Raw genomic sequence first — 24,095 nt, 5'->3', positions numbered from 1 at the left:
ACTGTAATAATAGATTGGTAGGTATTACAAATCACAATATTAATTCATCGTCTCCTCATTTATTTTAATATGTTGCCTACACACTACACCAAAGACTAAACTCGAATTGATTACCTATTACAAATTATGTGTTTGATTAAATAAATATAGTTATTATAAATTAGCTATAATTTATAAATCTTCATAAAATTTCCTTATGCATGTTGAATCAGTATAATAATTGATCTTATCAGAAGGCTACATAATATGTCTTGTGTATCTCGATTATCTATGTATATTATAGTTACTAGATACTTAAGTATTATATTTTATATTGAACCAGGTTGATGAGCAGATGCTCAACTAAAGTTCGATCAGAAAGATGGCGATTACATTTTTAATACAATTCTTGAAACCCGCATTGATCAACGTCTTGTGTTTTAATTTTAATTTTATTTAATCCCAATTTGACAATTTTATTATTAGTTATAGAAACAATTATAAATATCAACATAAAAAGTGAAGTAACATAAAAAAGGGAAGTCATTTTAGCTCACCTTAAATATATTAATGGTGTTAAGGTATTATAAACAAATGTGATTAAAACGAATTGAACGAATAAGTTACAATTTTATGACACGATCAATTTTTAAATAATAATAAAAAAAAACCAATATATTGATAAATTGTTAAATTTCAATATAGGTTTACACATTACTTCTGTCGATGTTAAATGAAGTTTTTTATCACACACAATTTGTTATCTGACAACCAACGTAAATTCTTGTTTGAAAACCTGAAAAAATTCTCATGATTCAAATCAATTCAGATTGTATGTAAATGCTAACCAAAAATACAATTTTAATAATTTTAAATTTGAGAATTCTACACTGAGTATATTATAGTTACATTTAAATGCGGAATGTTTTCTAGTTTCAGCATATTACCTACCTATGCAATAGGTACACCATACGATAATTAACACGCATAGGCACCTGTCTAATATTACCATATCACTATGCAATACATTTGTATAGGTATACAACACTTGGTCATCTGGGTACAAAAGTATAAATATTGCGAAATTACTTTTTAATTAATTTAATTAGGTACATTATTATAGTCCAGTAATCCAGCGCTTAATAATTTGAATAGATTATATTTTATGTAATATAGACGAAGGTATACGCAATTATCGCTAGGTATGGTATAACCGAAAATCACATTTTCGTTAAACAAAAAATTACGCTATTGATAGGTAGATGCGCCAATAAAATATTTAACGGACTTACGGGACATCAGCAATGTGAAAATTATAATATGCGGTGAATTCAATTACTAAAATTGTGTTATTAATAACAATTAATAACATATTTTACAAGATCAAAATATGTTCTCGTTAATTACAGTATATAAACGCATTAATTCAATAGGTTAAATGTGTGACATTGATCCTAAATACATACGAACGATGGCCCCGTTAAAGAAAACAAATGAGCTAGGGCGAGTTTACAATTTCCTTCAGAGATTAAAAAGTGGTTTTATGTTAGGCGGAGCAAGCAAGCAGCGGTCCACCAACGTGCCAATGTGAACAGGCGGTGTTTAGGGAGGAGGAGAGTTTTCGCCGCAGCTCTAATTAGCTCCAGATTAAAGTAATGTCGAGGGAGCTATTAGAGACATTTAGCTGTTAATTAAAACTGTTTTCCAGCCGGTCCAACTGCGGGTAAACGTGGTAGACACAGGGGAAAACGCTCGTAAAAACTTGTGATTAATGATCAACGAGAGAGGAATAAAACTATATTCTACTGGCTGGCCATTTGATGAAAACGACTATGCTATCGCTCTTCTTCTTCATTTTCACCCTCGTATAGTTTACATACACTACTCTAATTGAAAAAAACCCAAAAAATATATATTATTCAAATTCGATTTTTTCCCCTATAGGTAGGTAGGTGTACCTATACTAATTTTGCAGACAAATTTAAACAGACACGTGCTTTTACATTGTTTATAACTATTGACATAAATTGTTTATAATTTTCTCAATTGTATGTAAGCATTTATTATTTCCATTTTAATACATTGGTTTTAAACGATAAAAAAAACCACGATTTATTCATGACGAAACCTAAAAAACGGAAAAAGAATTATTGTCTTGTAGATATATGTTGTTTTGAATATAATTATTCAGACATTTAATAAATACGAACGAATAAAAATGTTACTTAAAAAATCATTATAACGGTATAATTACTAAGTAGCTAGTTATATTAAAATGATGTCACACATTCGCTCAAAGGGTTTGATATAAATAATTTTAATGACATTTTTAAATGAAAATCAACATATTAAATTTTAAATCTATTTGAAAACCAATTCAAAGTAACTTATAGGTAGGTAATCATTAAACAGTACCAGCAATAGTAGCTACTTAAGAGGATGTCAGCGCACTATTTGTTTTCTCTCACTGGCTCACGCACAATATAGACAAAACGTATTAACGCAGAATTATTATTTCTGTTTTTAAGAAATCTTAGAATAAAATTTCCCATTAAAAAAATTTAGAGAGTAATATTTTTGAGGGAATGACATATCGTTTTTATATTTTATTGTTATTTGACTTTTTATTCGACTTTCAAAATAAACGAAAATATTGTTGTAAATTTAAATTGTGTTTAAATTGTTTTGAGACAATATTTAGACAAATCGATATGTCATTCCCGCAAAAATATTATTCTCTATCTTTTTCGTCATAGGTGATTTTACTCTAAGAATACTTAAAAATATATAAAAATGATTCTGCGTAAATGCGTTTTGTCTATGTTGCGCGTTGACCAGAGAGAGACAACAAATAGTGCGCTGACATCCTCTTAATTACGAAATTACTAAACTATATAAATAAATAGTTTTGTGGAGGAAAGAAATATCGAAAAGGCTACAATTTGATGTATAGACACTTTTAGGACGCGATATAGTTTTTATATTTTCAATGTCACGTTTACAAAAATTGTATTCCATAACAATAATAACGGATTCTAAAGCAATAATCATTTGTTTCGTATTCTCATAGGTATCTATCGAAAGAATGGTATTACACGGTCAAAGTATTTTTATTTTATCATGGTGAACAATTTTTTTTTAATTATGACTACTTGCTTATACCTATATATTATGTCGGTATAGTCCGAATTTTCACCCTTATGAAATGGATTTTAACAAAAAATGTATGAACGACAGACGTTTATCGTTAACATCTTAATGATATTCTTAAGATACCAAAAAAAAAATAATCATTTTAGATTTAAATATTATAGATAATTACATATATTAGGCATATATGTAGCAGATAATCTACCTTATAATTATAAATGTATTGTTGACTGAAGGCATACTCATAATTCCAACAATGATTTTAGATTTTGAGCGTAGCGATTGTACTTACAATGACGTATGTGTTATTTTTTCTGTCATCAACATTGGGGATAGTAAAAATGATCGATATCACAATCTTTTCTGATTGAAAAGTAAATCTAGTTGGTGCATTTGAAAGGTTAAAATTAAAAATTCTCTGTAGTTTTAACAGCGTCGTGTGACTAAAAAAAAATTGTAATTTTTACGCAAAAACAATTTTTAGAAAAATAAAACAACTGTAAAAACAAACCAAAAACACATTTAAGTTAAAAAGATTCTGTACATTGATACTTGTTAAGAAAAAGCTTGTGGCCAACATTTTTATCATATTATTCCTATATATGTTTTTGGACAGGGTACAGATATTTTATTTGTCTAAACTATTTTATTGTTATCGTTATACTCATTAACAAAAACATATATAAGATTCATAGATTTTCCTTTTAGAATTAAAATATGGAATAGCGTGCCATGATTTTTTTGTTGGAGGTGAAATCTAATGTAATTATCCCTATGTGTATAATAACCATGAAGTATAAAATAAATTAACTTCGTATGATTATAAACCTGCACACCCACACAAGTGAAAGGATTTATATAGTACCTCTTAAACTTTGAAAGGCTAAGTCCTAAGTGTATTATAGTACTCATATCGATTCACTCATCTTCGTGCAATTCAGTTTTGTTTAAAAATGTGTTCATACATATAATTAATGTAATAGAATAAATAATCGGTACCAATGTCCAGGTTTTGATAAATTTAAAATGTTGAAATAATTACTATAGAACATATAGGTTAAAAAATATTCCATTCAAAAACTAGAAAAAAGAGCATTTTTATTTGCTGTACATTTTAATTTTGTACCTAGTTATCACTTACCAGCATAGGTAGTACCTACCTACCTATATAGTTTGTCACATCTGGGCACCCAAAATTGCTTTCTTGTGTAGAGTAGAAAGAGTTAAAAAAAATACGGACTGACTGACAAATTATTTAACCCAACACATGTATAAAGTGTGCAAAGGAGTTCAGTTACCCGTAAATAACCTAAACAATTTAAGAAATTATGTGTGCGTAAAACAGTTGTCCAATTACGATTAAATTTATTGCATTATTTACAAATTAATTACCTACTGAAACTCACAGGGTTAGACAGTAGCAAACATAAGTTAAATTGTCCATTTTAGGATTAAATATTGTTGTACAGAATTACTTTGATGAGGTATTAAATCAATTATTTCAAATATTTTATTTAGTAACGTTGAACCATTTATTGCATAGATAACTTTGTGGGATTGTGACTGTAAATCTGTCATAGAGAAGCGTTTAAAATAACACTAGCCAAAACCTCATGTTATAAAAATAAAGACTTTTTACTAGGATAAAATATTCAAATGTTTTTTTTATAAATTATTATTTAAAATATTTAACTATGATCCACCCATAGGTGATAACATATATTAGGCATATACTGTTTATGTAACATGTATATTGAATATGTTATGTTATTTAAACTTATTAAATAATCAAATATTTGAAACAGTTACCTATACCTAATATTTTACTTAAAAATAGATGGGTACCTATATTGTAAAATTGATAACTGGTATACGTATACTATATATATAGTGCTTTTTCACTTTTTAAACATATTATAGCATCAGACTTGGATCATTGTTGAAAATAATATTATTTTAAAAAATACAGCTGAATTTAAATAAACACGTTTTGTATTCTATTAATAATTCTAAAATAAAATATTTAAAAAATGATGTTTTGCCATTTTGGCAATAATAAAATATGAAAACATAAGTAGGTAAATATAATATACCTAATATAAATATAATTTATACATTCTACGTACATATATTTAGTAAAGACCTTCTATAAAAGTAAACCATCGTAGACTAGGTAATTGTTTTCAAAAATTGTAACGGTATTGCATTGTGCCAAAGAACCATAACATAAAAAGTAGAGCCATCTTATAATCTCTGCGTTTCAGGCCGATAAACATTTGCAGGAAATTACATTTCCTGTTATTAAAATATTGAAGGCACAGCTCTTCTTTACATAAATTGTCTTTAAAAAAAATTTCAAACTGTCAACTCGTGTTTACTGTCACAAAGGTAATTAATGTGCAAAATGTTATCGTTTCGTCGCTCTCAAATGTATATTATAATAACAATACGTGATGCATTAACTATATTTTTATATTGCACCGGTGTGAGCAAATAGCGAGACGGCTCGTGTCCTGCACAGTCGTCAGTCACATATTATAGCCATATAGGTGGTTATATGGTAGGTAGGTACCTATCTAGTACCTACCATTGATTATACATAGTTCCTATATATTATACATACTTATACTATGTTGGTACTAAGGTACCTAATATGTATAATAAAAGATACCTATTGCGATCGTTGTTGGGTGGGGGAGTAGGTAACTCTAGCTAAAATGGGGTTCGACATTTCCTCGTCTATATTATATTGAAACGTAATCAGATAATTAATAAAAATAAATGTTGGAGGTTCACTCATCCCTCTAATTGAAATTCGATAAAATTTGATCCAATGTCATGTTAGTAATAATAATAACTTAAAATATTATAAATAATAATAAACATATATGTTGACTGTTTCCATGTCCTCGTCTAAGACAGCTATTTAACTCGTTTTGCTGTATTGATTTAAAATAATTTAATGTAATCAGTATTAGGTGATGTGTGATTGAAAATTAGAATATGATTATAAGTTTAAAACTATAAAAGAGATATAATTACATTGATAACAATAATGAACTATTCATGTTGGTATCTATATTTTTAGATATGTTACAAAAAAGTATTTAAAGAAGTGGGTAAATAGATGTCGCTCTGCTGTACAGTAGGTTACAAGTGGCTCAATATATAATGGCGTATATTAAACTTAAATTCAATGATATAATATCATTGTATAAGAAAAACGATTCTGAGTGGAGACGGTTTGTCAGTCTAGATATTTTATATTGTTATTATTTATTATTATAGCCTGTAAGTTAAATTGATATTATAATGTTATCATTTTTATTCGTTTCTAACAAACAAAGCGTCGTTAAAATCCCATTTTTAGCGGTTTTTTTGTAATTTGTCGGTAGTTTTTCCGTGGCATTAAATAACTGTTGAGAAAATCGAAAAATGATCTCCCTAAAGTACCATCTTGATCCTATTTGCTTAAAGATAAGATACCCTATGTTAAAATCGAAGTACTCCTTCTGGTAGAAATTTTGTATACAGGATAAAAAAAAAACACCATTGTAAAACCACTAGATCCCTCACTCCGCTCAGAATCTAAAATGTGAATTTGAATATTTATTTTTCAGAAATCCTAGCTACGCCACTAGTCGATTATGTATAATTAGAATTTTTACCAAAATGAATATCGATTGGGTATAGCACTCAATAGTTACGATATGAAGTAGGTATCTATTTTAGTAAAAACATTAATAAATTCTAAAATTCAGGATGTGTATTTGTGGTGCATTAGATAAATTTACGATGAAATAATTCACAGGTATTTGTGGTTAATGCAGTTGATGCTAAAGCCACTGACGAGGTAAGTGGTGTAAATATTGAATTATTGTATGAATGTATTTACTAGTCGAATAATCCGCGTATATTTGAAATTTAGCACCTTAAGGCATTATTGACACTTGACATTAAATCATCAACAAAATACGAACAAGCTTTATTAAGTTTTTTTAGGAACTATAAATAATATAATCCAATATTTTGTATTTGTCTATACCAATGCTGCGTAAATGAGAGCAACCGCCGAAAATATTAACTGCAACGATTGTAGTTACTAATTAGTTACTGTTTTTTTTATTTAATTAGTACTGTAATTTTGATAAACCCTGTATATAGCTAGTATTTGATTATTGGATTAATATTATGTTTCTTTGAACCAATAAAGAAATGTGTGTCTGGACTTTGAGGAGGTCATGGACTCTTGCCCACCCCCCCCCCCTCCCATCACATAATAATATCGTCACTGGTTCAATCGAAAAAACAGATCTTTTAGTTAGTATAGGTAAACAATAATTGGGTTGGTACTTATTATACCTGCACAATAGTGCTTATGACGTATATTCAAAAGACGGAACCTCGGACGCAAAGAAAATAAATAGGTACTGTTTTAATGGAATCGCAAGCTTAATTTTCACTATGGTAGCACTCTGATACCCATCTCGAGTACATATTTGATATTTACACAATCAACATTACAATGAAATAAAATCACAGTGGCTCGGTAAGGCATTTACAAAATGTTTTTTTGTAAGTTTTTTATCAAAGTAAGTACCTAATTATTTCCTTTAAAATATTAAATGCTATTTTTATTGGCTTACGTTTATAACATCAAAATCTTTTATTTGTAAACAGAAAAATGAGACACGCCGTCTACTCGTATAACAATCAAATCGTAAATAGATACGCTTTAATACTTGTTTTAATGCACGTTCATACAAAACAACTATTAAATTTATGTTGGTGGGTATATAATATATTATTATGCTTTATCGAATCAAAAATATCAAAAATATTATAACAATTGTTCCTTAAAAAATAAATAAAACAAGTTCCGAGATTATTTTTATTGACTATAGTCTATAGTATTACTTCAATGTACTTCAATGATAACCCATTGTTTATAATTACCTACTTTATTATGATGGTGAAAGGTGTGCGGGCCAACTGGAACTGGTTTGTCCGAGCTTTACATTTCATAAAGCATTGATGTTTTGGAAGTCGGCACAAGAATTTCACCAGTATTATTTGAATTGTTCTAAACATTGGTGTTATTTATGTATCTATACAGTAAGGGTATTTATTAACGTAAATTGACTAAAATTTAACTTATTAATCAATGTCTTATTGTTACAGCCTAATACATATTTAAATCAATAAAATATGTTTTCAATATTTCCTTAACATTCATTGAAAATCAACTGTATAGTTGAACAATTATTTATTTGAAAAAAATCATTTTAATTTCCTGACAAAACGAAATTAGCTTTTTAAATGTTTAAGACTATATGAACACAAATTAAACAACGAACGAAAATGGCGAAGGTATGTAATGTAATTGTTGCCCGTTACAGATGATGATCACAATACAAGTTATTACAATATAAACCTAAAGAAATACGTTCAAATAATTCTTCTTTGACAGTTGCCATTTGTGATCCAAATAGGACATACATACGTTGTTCCGTGTAATTTAATTAATTTTTGTGAACATAATTAAATTACTATTTTGTGAACTTCTATAAGTGTATATTTATTTTTTATAAAAACGTTGTAAAATACAACTACCTAACTACAATTTTTAAATTTTTGTAACTATTCATTTTTATAAAGTGCATAATATATTATTTATCATACATTTATTATTAGAAGATAAACTTCACTACAATATTTATAGGACAAAATGAAAACCTCTAATTTTCCAATGAAGACTGTTCTAGTATTTGCAGTATACTTAATCAAATATTCTCTGGAACTAGATTATTCAAAAATACAGGTACTTATTTTAAATCATTAATTTGTTTTTACTTCATATGCATAACATATTATTTGACGCACATTGTTTTATTTATCATTTATATATAAACAACACACAAACACAACCGGCCGAATCAGATATTTTTATATTTAATAATTTTTGTTTTTGTAATTAGCAGTAACTGAATATTTTATTTAATATTATATTATAATAAAAATAATAGTATGGTTTATTAGTTGGATTTTATTTTAAATTTTAAATTATATAATTTGTTCATATTTTGAAATATGTGATATAATTTTTTGTAAATTAAAGTAGTGTTGAGACCTATTTAGATACTAATTGGGTATTATTTATCGTTATCTTATCTATAGATAAATATTGATATTGAGTTATCTATAATGTTTACCTTGGATGAACAAATACTATATCCAGATAAATATATCTTTATGAATTTGATCCAAAACACACAACAACTCCATATTTTGAATTTTCATGAAATAATCAAAAATAACAACAAACAAATGTATGATAGTTTATTCGAATATAGAACACTAATTCAAATAATAAAATAAATACTGAAACTTTTAAAAAAAATTGATAAATCTTCAACAAAATGTGTAAACATAGAATTTTATTGAAAACATTCGTAGGTATAAAACATTCAATTATTTGTAAACATATAAGTCATACATTTTACATTTTAAAGATATTTTTTAGTAGCATTTTCATGGTTAAAATTCATTTTTTGTAGCATTATTGGTTATTTTTAATACCTTTACCGTGTGCTTTCAATGTATCATTTTCCTAGAATTTTCAGAATAATTACAGTTTAAGCAATTTATATGTACAATAATATAATAAACGACAGTCATTAGTTTACAATTTTTAACATTTTTGAATTCAAAGAAGAAATAGCTATTAATTATTCCTTAGACGATTTTCTTCTGTGAAACAACTTTTTTTTAAGTATAACATTTATTCTCCCAGTCTCGCATAGTCCACGCCTGTTGAAACTTATAAGACTGATTAGTAGAGCTGCTATACACATTTTTACTAAATTTTAAATATGAAATTTTTTATTTTTATGTATTATAAGACATTTATCAATATTTTAGGGGTTTAATACAAACATGGAAGAAGCTACACAATTCCTTCGTGAATGGGAAAACGAAGCAGTAGCCTTGTGCAATAGAGTGGCGATGGCACAGTGGACATATGCAACAAATATAACGGAATACAATAAAAAGCAAATGGTGAATCTATAAAAATTTTAATATTTTTAAATTTTACTTCTTAATAACGATAGAATATAAAACATTTAGTTGAATAATGATTAATATACTTCACGCAATAAAAGCAGGTATAGCGTGTAACTGCTGGCTGCGTGAAATATGTAATATAGTATCATATACATAATAAAAATAAATATTTAGCTTACCTTAGATTCTGAGCGGAGTGTCAGTATTTTTTTCTCTGTTTGTCTGCCATTACATTCTAGAGCAGTAGTCATCCTTCGATCTTCAACTTTGAGGGTGGTTTCTGGTATCAAAATTGGATCTATTTGGTTCTTTGAATAATAAAAAGTTAAAAATACTTTTCAAAATAATTGAGTAAAGATTTTAAAAAATACGGCAATATTTTGAAACAATTGTCAACATTTATTTTGATTTTTGTTGTAATTCAAAAACAAATAACCGTAAATCGATAGATTTTAGAAATGTTCGCCTAATGTATATAATTGCATTTTCTATTTTTGATACAATTTTAAAAATAGTTTGACTCTGAGCAATTTATAAACATAATATGCCATTTTTGACGGTCTTCAGTATTTTTTTTACTTGGTCTAAAGTTTAAAAATGTAATACAAAGTTTCTCTCGTAAGTTTAAATAGCACATTAATAGATGTAGAAATTATTATATACCCATATTTTTGTTTATAATCATTTGAAGTTCAAATTTCAACAAAATTTGACAGAGGATTTGTATAAACATTATTTTATAGTTAAAAATTTGTAAAATGTTCAGTTTTAGTAGTTAGGGCTTAAAAATGTAATACGAGATTCTTCATAAGTTCTTGAATTTAATCGAAAATATATTAATTTAAACCTCGCTCAGAATCTATAATAATAATAAAGTTGATTTATTTTTCATGTCTACACAACTACACTTATATTCTAATAATACTTATAAGTTTTAACTTAAAACTATTTCAGACCCATCTGAGGCCCGATTTCCAATATAAATTATAATAATTTCACTAGCACTCGAAATATTTTTTTTTTTACTTGATCTGACGTCTACAATACAGTGAACATTTTTTTATCCCTAATAAGGTCCATATAACTTTAAATTAGCAATAATTATTGATTTTAAAGTCAAGACTTGTGTTTGATCATTTGTATTAGATGGTATATATTTAAAAATGTCCATTTAAATGGATGTTGGGATAAGTATATTTTTTAATATTAAAAATAATAATAAAAAAAAAATAGGTTATCGGGTTGACAACACTGCAAAAGTAAAAATTGACTTGGGCACTAATGCAGTAATAATAACTGTCCATTTAAATGGACATTAAGCTCGTAGCATTACAATATTACCAGCAAATTAGGAGGTTCTACGTTTTTTTATGTCGCTTTAAATATATTTACTGTATAAAAATAATAATAAATATATAATGTCCCTATACTTGGAATTATATAAAATATATAATACTCGAGGTAGGTAATATTATTATTGTTATTATAACCAGAATGCCAGAATTGAGAGTTCATAAAATGTTCGTATCGCAGTGAGAAAATATAGCCAATAGACGGTATATTTTACAACATAACACAAAGATTGTATTATGATTTATGAGTGTGCTAAAACTGAAACGCACTAATTACAATGTAGGATTATTTTTTTTTAGGCAATAATTCGTATTAAAATTATTGAGGTCAATCTTTTTTATTTTGAAATTCGAAATTGTAGTTTATCCGAATAATAACATTGGGTATTTAAAATATTATTATTGTTTGAAATTCCTTTATAGAACTGTGGAAAAAACGCATTATTGCATATACAAAACGTTTAATTTATTTTTATTTTCAGAAAATTATAGTGATCCACGTAGGCCACTCAATATATTAACTATTAAATAACTATAACGTTTTTGAAAATATATTTTTACAACATTTTTAGTCGTTAAAACGTAATAATTTGTTATTTTTTAACTTAATCAAATGACTTAATCAATACGTATTTTTAATTCCGTATTTCGAAGCAAAATGTTTAATTGAATTACTTCAAAATATAAAAAGCGGATAAGTTGGTGTCGCTCTGCTGTACAGTTGTAGGTTACAAATGGTGGGTACATTTCAATGGCTTGGGTTAAATTTGAATTCAATGATTTTTTAAATTTTTGTGGTTACAGAAATAATTACTTACATGGAACCTTTTTTTAAATTTTCAAACCTTAGCTATAAAAGTTGAACATTTGATACATTTTTAACTACAAAATAATTATTAAATTTTAAATTTGACAAATGTTGTCAAAATTCGAACTTTAAATGCTTATAAAAAAAAATGTGCTTATTCATTTTTAATATTATTCAATTGCTTATGTAACAATATATCAGGAGCCTTGTATTAAATTGTCAAGCATTTTGACCCAACGAACACAACTTTTCATTGAAATTTGAAAAAATTTAAAATTTAAAATATTATCAAGTAGGTATAGGAAATTATGTAATAGACATTTTGTGTAATTTTCAAGCATATTATACTGTTATAAGTTTTTTAATGACAAAAAAATAAGAAAATCGTTGTATGAGAATTTCTTAATTTACGGGTGAATATTCGATATCTAACTTTAAACGCTCGTAAAACATTATTTGGCTTCTCAATAAAGTTATTTTTTACGTTAAGTGTAGGAAAACTGAAGAGGAATCTTGTATTACCATTTCAAAGCTTAGATATAGATAGAAAAAATTAATGAATTCCTAACTCAAATTAATTTCCCAATTTTCCTGATTTAATGAAATTTGTCAACATTTTAACTTCAGACGCCCATAAAAAAATATTGAGGATTTACATCCAACTTTTTTTTTTTGAATCTCCACTAACAACGAATTGTGAGAAACGTTGTATCACATTTTCAAGTATTTTGACCTTGCATAAAATATTTTATTGACATTAATTTTAAAAAGAAATTAATAAAATTTGAAATATGCCCATAAAAAGTTCGAAAAGAGTCAATATTTCAAAAATACTGGGGTGTTATAAAAGTAGCAAATTGCTTGATCTAAAATTGAGAAATACAATAATTATAATTTATTATTTAATGTAAATACATATCCATCCCCCTTGAGCATGACCCTGAAAGTAATTTAATTTCCATATTATTACGAATTTTATCTATTTGCATTTTTTATAGTTCAGAATTATTCAGATGTGATTTTTTTATTTTCCAAATGAAATTATAAAATCATCATAATAATTATAGGTATTATTCTTACAAATGTTCATATAATTTCAATTAATTAAGTAGGTATCTGGACCATAATATTAATGCTGTCTGCCTGTCTACATTATATTTTCATTTAATAGTAATTTTATTAAGGTTATAAAGGTATTTTATTTTTATTTATAATTAAAATCTGTTAAAATATTACTGAACCGCTGAGATAACTCGTGGACAAGTACCTACATATTATACTCAGGACTATTGAACAAAATCAGAACTTAACCCATCACTGTGTAGTAAAATATTTATTTAAACATACCTATAGTGTAATAAAAATTTATCGTATCAAATATATTATAATATATTATGTGTTTATAGTATGATGAAATTATAATAAATAAAAACGGAAAATATAACAATACGTAATAAGTTTAGATTGTATAATCTAAATAATTAAATCATAGGTACTATATATAATTATTAAGTAGGCACCTGACAACTACAGAATAGTTGTTTTTTTCCTTTAATAAATAATATGTAGTTATTATTAGGTGGTTATTTCCATATTTACATTGTAATAATAATTCCTTAATATTTATTACTTTTGCACTTTTACTATAAAGATAGATGAACAAAAATTGAACTCAAAGTTCAATAGAGTATCTTGGAGGAAAGCTTCTGATTTCATGTGGACCCGTATATCTGATCCTATTATACAAAGGCAACTCAAAATTTTGGCACTGAAAGGCCAATCGAATGTACCCGATTCAAAACTAAATCAGGTAAATATATTTGTATTTATATAAAATTATATTCACTAAAAAAAAATAAAATTCTAAATCTACTACTGTACACGAAGTTGTATATTGCTTAGCTCAAAATAAGCTCTAAAAAGAAAAATTAAAACAATCAAAATATGTTCGTAATTCATAATTAAGACAAATAGCTCCCTATTTAAAAAATTATTATTCTTAAAAGTAATTTAAAAGGTATCAATTCAGATATTTTTATAACTTAAGTTCTAAGGCAGCTATATATTATTTACGAAAGTGGTCTCGCGTGAAAGAAAACCACTCAGGTTATAGGTATAGTTGCAGTTGAGAAACCAAACGTATACGATATGTATAGAAGACAATATTTTATGTGTCGTAACGTTTTTATTTTTTTTATATCATAATTATAAAAACATTATTTAAGTTTTAAAAACATAAAAATAACGGATTTTACAAAACTAATTACTTTATTTGAATTAATAATATAAAAAATAAAAGCTACATATAGTTTTCTTTTCTATTTATTATATTTTGAGAAGATATACAAAATTTGATTTTGATAAAAGAAATATGGTTTTGTCAAAATAAAACAAATTAAAATATTATTGTCTGGGTACCTATATGAAATAGGTAGATACATTAATCTTTTCTCGTTTTGTAGATGCATTCGATTTTAAATGAAATGAAAGATATTTATGCTAAAGCGAAAATATGTCCATTCAATTATAGATTGACATCGTATTGTGAACTAAGTCTTGAACCAGGTATCAATAATTCATTATTTATATATAATAAACAGTCATCTGCATAGTAATATGATAATTTTGAAAAAAAATACAAAAAGATTTAGTAAGAGTAATGGCTAACTCAAGAGATTTTGAAGAGCTATTGTATACATGGCGTTCATGGAGAGATAATATTGGACATGAAATTCGACCCAAATACATCAAATATATGGAATTGGTTAACGAAGCTGCAATGGCAATAGGTATTGTAATATTTTTAAGAATTGAAAACAATGAAGAACAATTAGTTATACTATATTTAATAATGTACATTAAATAATATTGTGATTAAAAGTGACTGGTAAATTGTGTACAACAATACATTATTGATATTTTAGATTCAAACCCGATCAAAAGACTTGATAATCTTATATAATAATAGTGTGTTTTTTTTCCTGATTTTTTTTAGAATATTTCGCATGTATTTAAGTTAATTACCTACATATTTTTAATTTAAAACTGAAAACGTTTTCAAACGAAAGTAAAATAACCAGGATCATTTCAAATTTCGCAGTATTAACATAATATTATAATGTATTTAATATACATGAAACCATCCAGCTAAACATCGGCCTACTTGCAAGTGCGATGAAAGGTCACATTTTTTTATTTATATAACTCTGTAGGGTTTGAGGATGCGGGTCAACAACAAATCGCCATGTATGAAGATGCAAATTTTAAAGCAAAACTTGAAAATTTATGGACAGCCATAGAGCCGATTTATAAACATCTCCACTCTTACGTTCGGCGAAAATTAGTTTCTCACTATGGTACACGCAGGGTTCGAGTCGATGGACCAATTCCAGCGCATTTACTAGGTAAGTGACATACTGTCATCTATACACAAGGCACAATAGGCACAATAGGTAGGTAAAATATTGAAAACAATAATTTAATATTATATATTTATATTCAATCGTTTTATAAAATGCTTTACAAATAGAAAGCAAATAATTATTATATTCAAATGTGAATACATTGTGTAATATTATCAATTATGTACAATGAACGGTATGTACCATGTAAGGTTGAACTAGGTTTACCTAGTGTTGAAAAATCTGTTGTTATTTTTTTTTAATATATTTACTTACAAATATTTATAATATTATAATTTTAAATGTATTTTATAAAATTCTATTTTTTTGATAAGGTAACATGTGGGCACAGAACTGGAAAAACATAATAGACTTAGTGATTCCATTTCCGAAGAAAAGACGTATTGATGTTTCCGGTGAAATGTTACGTCAAGGATACACGCCTTTAAAGTAATATGTACATTCGAATTAATACATCTAAACAAATAACAATAGCGGTATGACCTAGATACATTATTTATTTTTGACGTACCTATCGAATTATGATTAACAGGTCCATTGGTCGTCTATTTAATTTTTGACTTTATGGTATATTTTACTGAATATGTTCCGTTTTATTTTGGATGTCAATCAAAATAATTTAACCCATTAGACACTTAAGAAATACAAATTGATTAAATTAGGATCTAAATGTTAAGTTAATTAAGTAGAAAGGTTAGGTTGACGAAAAATAAATCTATTTTCTTTACTTACAAGTTTTTTGTAATAATAGTATTACATTAACGTTTACAATTTACATTAAATAGCAGAAAAATGTCGAATTTTAGTCAATATGCTTAATATATTTTCTATTAATTAGGTATGCAATACTATATTTAATATAATATATTAGGTTAGGTTCATCAATATAGAATAACCTAATACATATATCATATTTATCTATATGAAACCATATATAATTACCTACTCGTTAATATTCGCGTATGGGTACATAATTATATACCTAATTATACAGCCAAGACTTACTGAGTACCTAGGCAATTTATTTGTAGCTATCATATATTCATTATATTTTTTTAACATCAACTAATAAGCGAATAATTACATTAAATGTTTACTTTCTAGTAGGTACCTACTTAACGTATTTTGGTGTAACTATTTTGTTCGCCTTTTAATAAAATTGGAGTAGATGCCAATTTGAAAAATCCATTTAACATTTGACTCTAATCAAACTCAAAGTAAACCCTCTAAAACGCGGTGAATGTAAATCCTATGTACATAAAGTTTTAACTTGGATAATATGTGAGTAGGTATAAATCAATAGTATACCTACTGTTATTTTGGACATTTAATTAAGTACATACATCGACACGATAAGGAAAATCAGATTATAATCCTTTAAGCGATACGCAAATACTCATTAATATAGTTCTATGATTAAAAATAAAAAAAAATGTACCTATGGTTCAATTATGTTTTTAATATTGTTTAATGACAGATGTGTCTTAAGGCGAATAGGAATAATATAGTTAGAAAATAAATAATTATCGATAAATAGTTATTATCAATCGGAAATAATATTTAGATTCAAAAAGGTTTCCGTCCTATTTAAAATAAAATAAATGTTAGGTACTTGTAATAATTATTATTTTATTTGTCATACCTAAATATATATTATTTATAAATTATAAACTGACTTGATCGGTTATATCGACGATGGTTGTTCATGAGTTAGGGGATACTGTGATTTTATGTTTTTGTCTAACACACGCGTGACATAGTATTTTAGTCGTGTTTTTTGCCAAACATTCCAATTATTGATCTATTGAAGCGATAAGAATTCTGAAAACAGATTTGAATTTGTCGTCAAGTCTACTTGAAATCGACTTTTCTACTTTTTTGATATTATTCCCCCAAATTTCTAAAAATGTCATATTAAAAAAGAGTATTTAAAATTTATCGTGTTTTAATTTTTGGAAAAATTAAAATCAAAAAATCAAATAATCAAAAATGTAGGAAAGTCGATTTCAGGTAGACTTGACGAAAAATTCAAATCTATTTTTAGAATTCTTATCACTTCATTAGATCAATTGGTGTGTTTGGCAAAGAACCAGTCTAACATCAACTGTGTTGATGCAAATTTTTATACTTTGTGAATTTTAAACAAACAATTTCGAAGCATGCCTTAAATTCAAAGTCAAGGTGCTAAATTATGACAATTATATGAAAAATATGTTCAAGCATTTTTTTTTAACTGAATAACTGATGTCATTATATTTAATTGTATTAATATATTTTATTATGATTAATTTTTTTCTATAAAAACTATTTAAAGTTTGATAGGAATAGAATTTAAAATATTTTTTTTGCATATTTAACACATATTGTATTACATATAAATCCTAGCCTTAGTTTTCATATTTGTTGAAAAATAATTTACTATTTTTAAAACTATTTGTTAGCATAATTATAATTTCAGGTAGGTACCTAATCACTAATCAAACAATGTTTTACATACTTTTATTGGCAATTTTACACATAAAATAGAAAAAAGAAATCTATTAACATTCATTAAATAAATTATTAATAAAATGGTAGTTTTTTAATTGATTACGGGAAGATCCTAACAATTATATTATCAATGATTTCATCTTTATGTATATGTTGAATGATGTATTCTTCAACAATCAGACAGAATAAATGATCCAGATATTGTTGGATTATCGAAGTTCCAAGTTTAGTTATTCAAATTTTGTGTATTGAAAATACCTACTTATACTTACTTATTGCATTGCAATATTGAAAACTATCCCTGGACAATCGCTGAATCGCTCTATAACCGCTGTGGGTGGGCTCGGGGTACATTTCACACATATAATAATAACAAAAATGTTAACATTTTATATTTTTATTTGAAAACAATGGACAAGTTATAAATGTATAATAAACCTAAATGATATTAGGATGTTCCAAATGTCTGAAGAATTTTTCACATCACTTGGATTAAAAGCGATGCCAGTGGAGTTTTGGCATAATTCAATTTTGGAAAAGCCAACAAACAGGCCAGTGTCGTGCAAAGCATCGGCTTGGGATTTTTGTGATAAATATGATTACAGGTAAATATTATTATATACATATAAAATTATCATAACTCAGGTAGTTCTATATATATTTTGATTTAGAGATTATTTCTCAATTCATAATTTTTAAAAAACATAAATTATTATTATTACTTATTATGGTAGATATTTAAAAATATATTTAAGAGTTCAAGATAGGTAAATTATGACTTATTAATGAAAACTGACTACATAGGTGATAGGTACTTTTAAATGTTATTAAAAGTTACTAGGTACGTTTACTGAAATATCTAACTTATATAGTTATAGTTTAGGTACTATCTCATTTTATATACAGTTATTATTATAAGAAGCCTGGGACCGGTTTTTAAAATTCTCCGCAATTCTATAAAATTTGAAAATTATATTTTATACTTTAGTCACAATACTTTCCATTAATCTACTGACCAATACCTATTTAAGGGGGTTGATACGAATTATATTGAAAAATATTACTTGACAAGAACCATTCTCAGGCCTTGGAGAATTGTCAGATTTTGGTAAATAATTTTTTATCTGAAAAAAGAATAATTCTTACAGGCCACATCGAAATCGGATTTTTTATTTTATTCCAAATAATGGTATAAAATTATTTGTGAAAAAAGCTTTAAAAAGTCTTATTTTTAAAGACTTTTACAGTTATACCCAATACAAATTTTAAGATTAAATTACTGAAAGACGAAGTTCAATGCGGCCTGAAAAATATTACTTTCTATTAGTTTAAAAAATAAAATAAATATTATATTTGGTTGATTCTACAGAACATGATCATTATTCTTGTGGTAGACAGACAGTATTTTTGTGGACAAAATGACATTGGCGCCTGGCACCTTAGTATAATACTTGTTATATACATAATTATACTGTCAGATATTATCTTTACTTAAAATAGGTAACCATTGACCGTGGGAGGGAAAACATAACAATTATAACAATTCGAATACTTCTGATACGAACAAATACACAAAGGGATGCTTAAGTCGCGGGTTGTAAAAGTAATCGACCACAGAGAGATCATTAATATCTCCTTATACTCATTTCTAAGAAAGTGTCAGATAGGTTGTAAGATGCGAGGGGAACATACGAGTAGAAATAGGGGTTAGCATAACCACACAAAGAATACGACATTACAAATTATGATCTACGTTGACACTGATAAATGATTATAATACACTTATACCTATTACAATATCATTATTTAACAATTGCACAGTACATTAATCAATAATGCAGCTGCAGCACGCGTGTGTTGTATACAAGCCAGTGCAGAGAGCATTTCCTTTGATAATATGCACATACGTACTATGATATTCCGTGGGAACGATAATTCTTATCGCAAGGGACAAGAGAAGTAGAACCAGCGGCGTAGGCGCGTAGCCATGATTATGAAATGGGGGGGGGATGGTGTTTTAAGTATAGATTAAAACCAAGTTTTTACAGTTTTCGTATATAAATAAATTTATGGTACAGGACTTGACTTGTTGCACTAAAAATTATCGAAATATGCAGTCGAAATTCTAAAAATATGCTCAAATATATGTACTAAGTAGCAACATGTTTATATTATTTTTAAAAATCATAAAACCTATTGCAATTTTAGTAATAAAAACTAAAAAATAAGTAGGTATATAAACTGATAAATAAATAAATAACAACTTTATTTTTAAAAAATACTGGCATACAATAGGTACTAGCTTAATAATTAAGTAATAACGAATAACGTGATATGTGAACACCTTGATAAACGAACACGTACCTATATCTACTGATGTTCATTTCTTCGTACAATCTACAATCTAGATGTCAATTATAGTTTAAACACAGTTTTGTCACAAAGAGACTTATGAAATCTTACATATGCGAACATATAGGGCCAACTGTGGCCAACTGTGGCCAAGCTCCCCCAACAACTTTAACAGCCCTTCGCCACTCCCAAACATTAACTTAATTTTTTTAAGCTTATTCAATTTTAAAATAGTATGGTATTATAAAAGGCTTCGGCCTCCCCAAATCTCAAAATTATCGCCTATTCTACATAACCAAATATAATATTTTTAAGATATTTTTCAATGTTATCCAAATATAATTTTTCCCGACAATTGTATGTACATTTAAGTTAAAAAATACACAAATATGCAAATTCAAACTTTGTATTCAATTTCGCCATTTCAATTAAACACCCAAAACCCCCCCTGGCTACGCCACTGAGTAGAACGTAGGTTTATATAGGAGATCACAGAACAGCCCATATTCAGACGTGATTTTAGAGAGCAAACGTGAGCATCTCCACGTCGGTCGAGTTTTTAAATTAATATTTCGGACTTAGAATAATTTCGATCAACAATATTTTGGACTTAGAAAATAATTGCAGTGTTCGGATTATATAAGTATTTTTTTTTTATCTAGATAAAGATAAAGATAATGCAACTCAAATGTATCTAGATAGATATAAAAGATAACTTAACTCATATTTATCTAGATAAAGATAAAGATAAATACTATTTTATCTAGATGAAAAAAAGGTATAACTATTTTTTAAATGGTTTTAAATTTGGGTATATTTTAGTTAGTCACTAAGAACATAATAATAATAATGATTTAAATAAAAATAACTGCATTATTTATAAACCATGAACTTTATTTGAGAATCTGTATAAATATTTAAAAATTTAGTACAATTTCGCGATTTTTATCAATAAAAAATGTATCTAGATGAATTTATTTAGATTAGTAAAAAAATTATCTAAGATGAACGTTTAGATACCTTGTAACTATTTATCTAGATAAGATAAAAGATGAACAAATAATTATCTAAATAAGTCCGAACACTAAAAATAAGAAAATAAACGATTAAAATCATATAATTCCAAACACTTAGAATAATTCATTGATCCGAATATCCCGTGACTTTGAATAAATTCATTGTTTAAATTAAATTACTTGAACTTTATAATAAATTCAATGAAATTTACCAATTGTCTACAACTTATTACAATTCTGAGTCATCATTGCCATTCAAACAATACGTATGCGGGGATCACTACAATATACTTACAGGATTAGAAGAATTTTACCATATATAATATATAATAATTATTAAATAAAATAAACAAGCTCCCGAATACAATTTTAAAAATTGTTAAATTATGAATCAATTTTTTTTTTTAGAATTAAACAATGCACTGAAGTTTCAATGGATGATCTATTTTCGACACATCACGAAATGGCTCATATTCAATATTATCTCCATTATACAGATCAGCCATTGCTGTTTAAAGAAGGAGCGAATCCCGGTATGTACCTACTAAAAATATTGTATTATTATATTTATTTAAAATTATAAGGATTACAAACATATCAATATATTTAGGTTTTCATGAAGCGTTGAGTGATGCCGTTATTCTTTCCATTTCCACACCACGACATTTACATAGGATTGGACTATTGAATAACATAACTGACGATTATGGTATGATTGCAATTTAAAACTTAAAAACAAAATATTTGATGCATTAAGTTGTTTTTACTTTTTTTTTTTGCAGAAGGTCAAATAGACTTCTTAATGGAAATGGCTTTAGACAAAATTGCTTATCTACCTTTTGCCTACTCAGTTGATTTGGTAAGTAGCACTGAATAAAATATAATAATTCTAGATAGATCCTATATAATTATGTAGGTAGGTACTATAAACTAAAAATGTTTATCCAAACAAAATAAAAAAACGATTAAGCTAGCTGGCTCTACGGTTGGTCGTTTTCTAAGGAGTGTTGTCTAAGACGTCTAGATAACTCATTATGTTTCTAATTTTCTAATAACTACCTATCATCACATTTTCGTCACAATGTCATGTCTATAAGGTCTTTATGTGGTAAGTAAACGGGCGTGAATGTGTGCAACTGTGCTAGTGCAAATGTGCCACATAATTATTATACTCTGAGCACTTACGCACTCGCAGGTAAACGTCAAATTGTCAATATTGGGTATATGCATAATATGGTATAATATTATAACTATCTCTTTGTCTTGACAACTGCTATAGCTGTTAATCTGTGATAAAAATGTGGGACTGAGAATAATATCTAATCTAAGCGTCGTGTAAATTATTATCTACTCTACACTTTTGGAGAATACTATAAGAAAAAATGTAATAATTTACAACTGCTATTAATATTTATTTTTCTTTATTTTCTTGTAAATACTCATTAAAATGTTCAATTTACTGATTAAAATAATAAGACATTTTTTATGGTATTACTTATAAGTTATAATACTTTCAAAATATAAAGATTATGAATTAATTTGATTATTATTTATACAATTTTAACTACCTACTCTTAACTGTAATTTATCTCATTAAAAAAAAAATGTGATTTCAACTATTTAAATAAAATTACTTTAAGGACACTTGTATAAGTACTAATAAAAATATATTTTAAAAATAATCATCACTGAGATTGTTAAATTATTCATTGTTTATTTTTGTAATTTATAGATCATTTAGTATTTAGTTAGTGAAATTTAAAGTATCGACTATCTATATTATTGTGAAACTCCAAATACAAAAAGGTATTTACTTACCTAGCTATGTCTAATATCTCGATACTCATTTTTAAGTACCTATCTTACCAATATTTGTCTATTTTTGAGATTTAAATATAAAATTTCAGTGGCGATGGAGCGTTTTTTCCAAAGGCGTACACAACTTAAATGCTCGATGGTGGGATTTAAAATTATTGTATCAAGGAATCATTCCACCGATTGCCAGAGATGAAAACGATTTCGATCCAAGTTCTAAGTATCATGTAATCGCTGATACTCCTTATATAAAGTATGTATGATGCCTACGCCCTACATGTAAGGTTGTAAAATGCTCAACATTTTAACATTTAAACATTTTAACGTTTTATTATAATTCCGGTAGCCACCAAATTTTATCTTCCCTCCAGTTAAAAAGACTCTAGATTGTGTTTGTATAATGTATATTGTGTATACTATTATGCATATTATATTATGTAGGCACTCTAAGTTCTAAACTGCATTCTTAAGTAGGTACCTACCTAATACCCACAAAAATCAATTTACACTTTTCAAGCATAGATACCCCATGTACTGCACATTGCAATTTTACGTACGTTGCGCCAGCCCCCCCCCCCCAAAAAAAAGAAAATCTATAAACAAACTATACAAATATTTAGCATGTAATTCACACGAATTCGCACGC

The 24,095-nt window shown here is 26.7% G+C and overlaps 1 protein-coding gene across 1 annotated transcript in view; it reads left to right on the top strand.

Annotated features, from left to right (window-relative positions):
• The first annotated feature begins 8,798 nt into the window (after window positions 1–8,798).
• LOC100164692 (angiotensin-converting enzyme-like) overlaps window positions 8,799–24,095 on the top strand; it is a 26,349-nt gene continuing 11,052 nt past the window's right edge. The window contains exons 1-12 of the mRNA XM_029486763.1: window positions 8,799–8,950; window positions 10,051–10,188; window positions 14,006–14,164; window positions 14,817–14,919; window positions 15,000–15,143; window positions 15,567–15,758; window positions 16,091–16,205; window positions 18,719–18,871; window positions 22,043–22,167; window positions 22,245–22,343; window positions 22,417–22,493; window positions 23,542–23,702. Coding sequence (XP_029342623.1) covers window positions 8,858–8,950; window positions 10,051–10,188; window positions 14,006–14,164; window positions 14,817–14,919; window positions 15,000–15,143; window positions 15,567–15,758; window positions 16,091–16,205; window positions 18,719–18,871; window positions 22,043–22,167; window positions 22,245–22,343; window positions 22,417–22,493; window positions 23,542–23,702 — 1,559 coding nt within the window. The 5' untranslated portion in view covers window positions 8,799–8,857. The remainder of the gene's footprint in view (window positions 8,951–10,050; window positions 10,189–14,005; window positions 14,165–14,816; window positions 14,920–14,999; window positions 15,144–15,566; window positions 15,759–16,090; window positions 16,206–18,718; window positions 18,872–22,042; window positions 22,168–22,244; window positions 22,344–22,416; window positions 22,494–23,541; window positions 23,703–24,095) is intronic.

Source organism: Acyrthosiphon pisum, chromosome X (assembly GCF_005508785.2).
Source record: "Acyrthosiphon pisum isolate AL4f chromosome X, pea_aphid_22Mar2018_4r6ur, whole genome shotgun sequence".
Classification (NCBI taxonomy): Eukaryota; Metazoa; Arthropoda; class Insecta; order Hemiptera; family Aphididae; genus Acyrthosiphon; species Acyrthosiphon pisum.
This window is presented reverse-complemented; position numbering and strand designations above follow the sequence as displayed.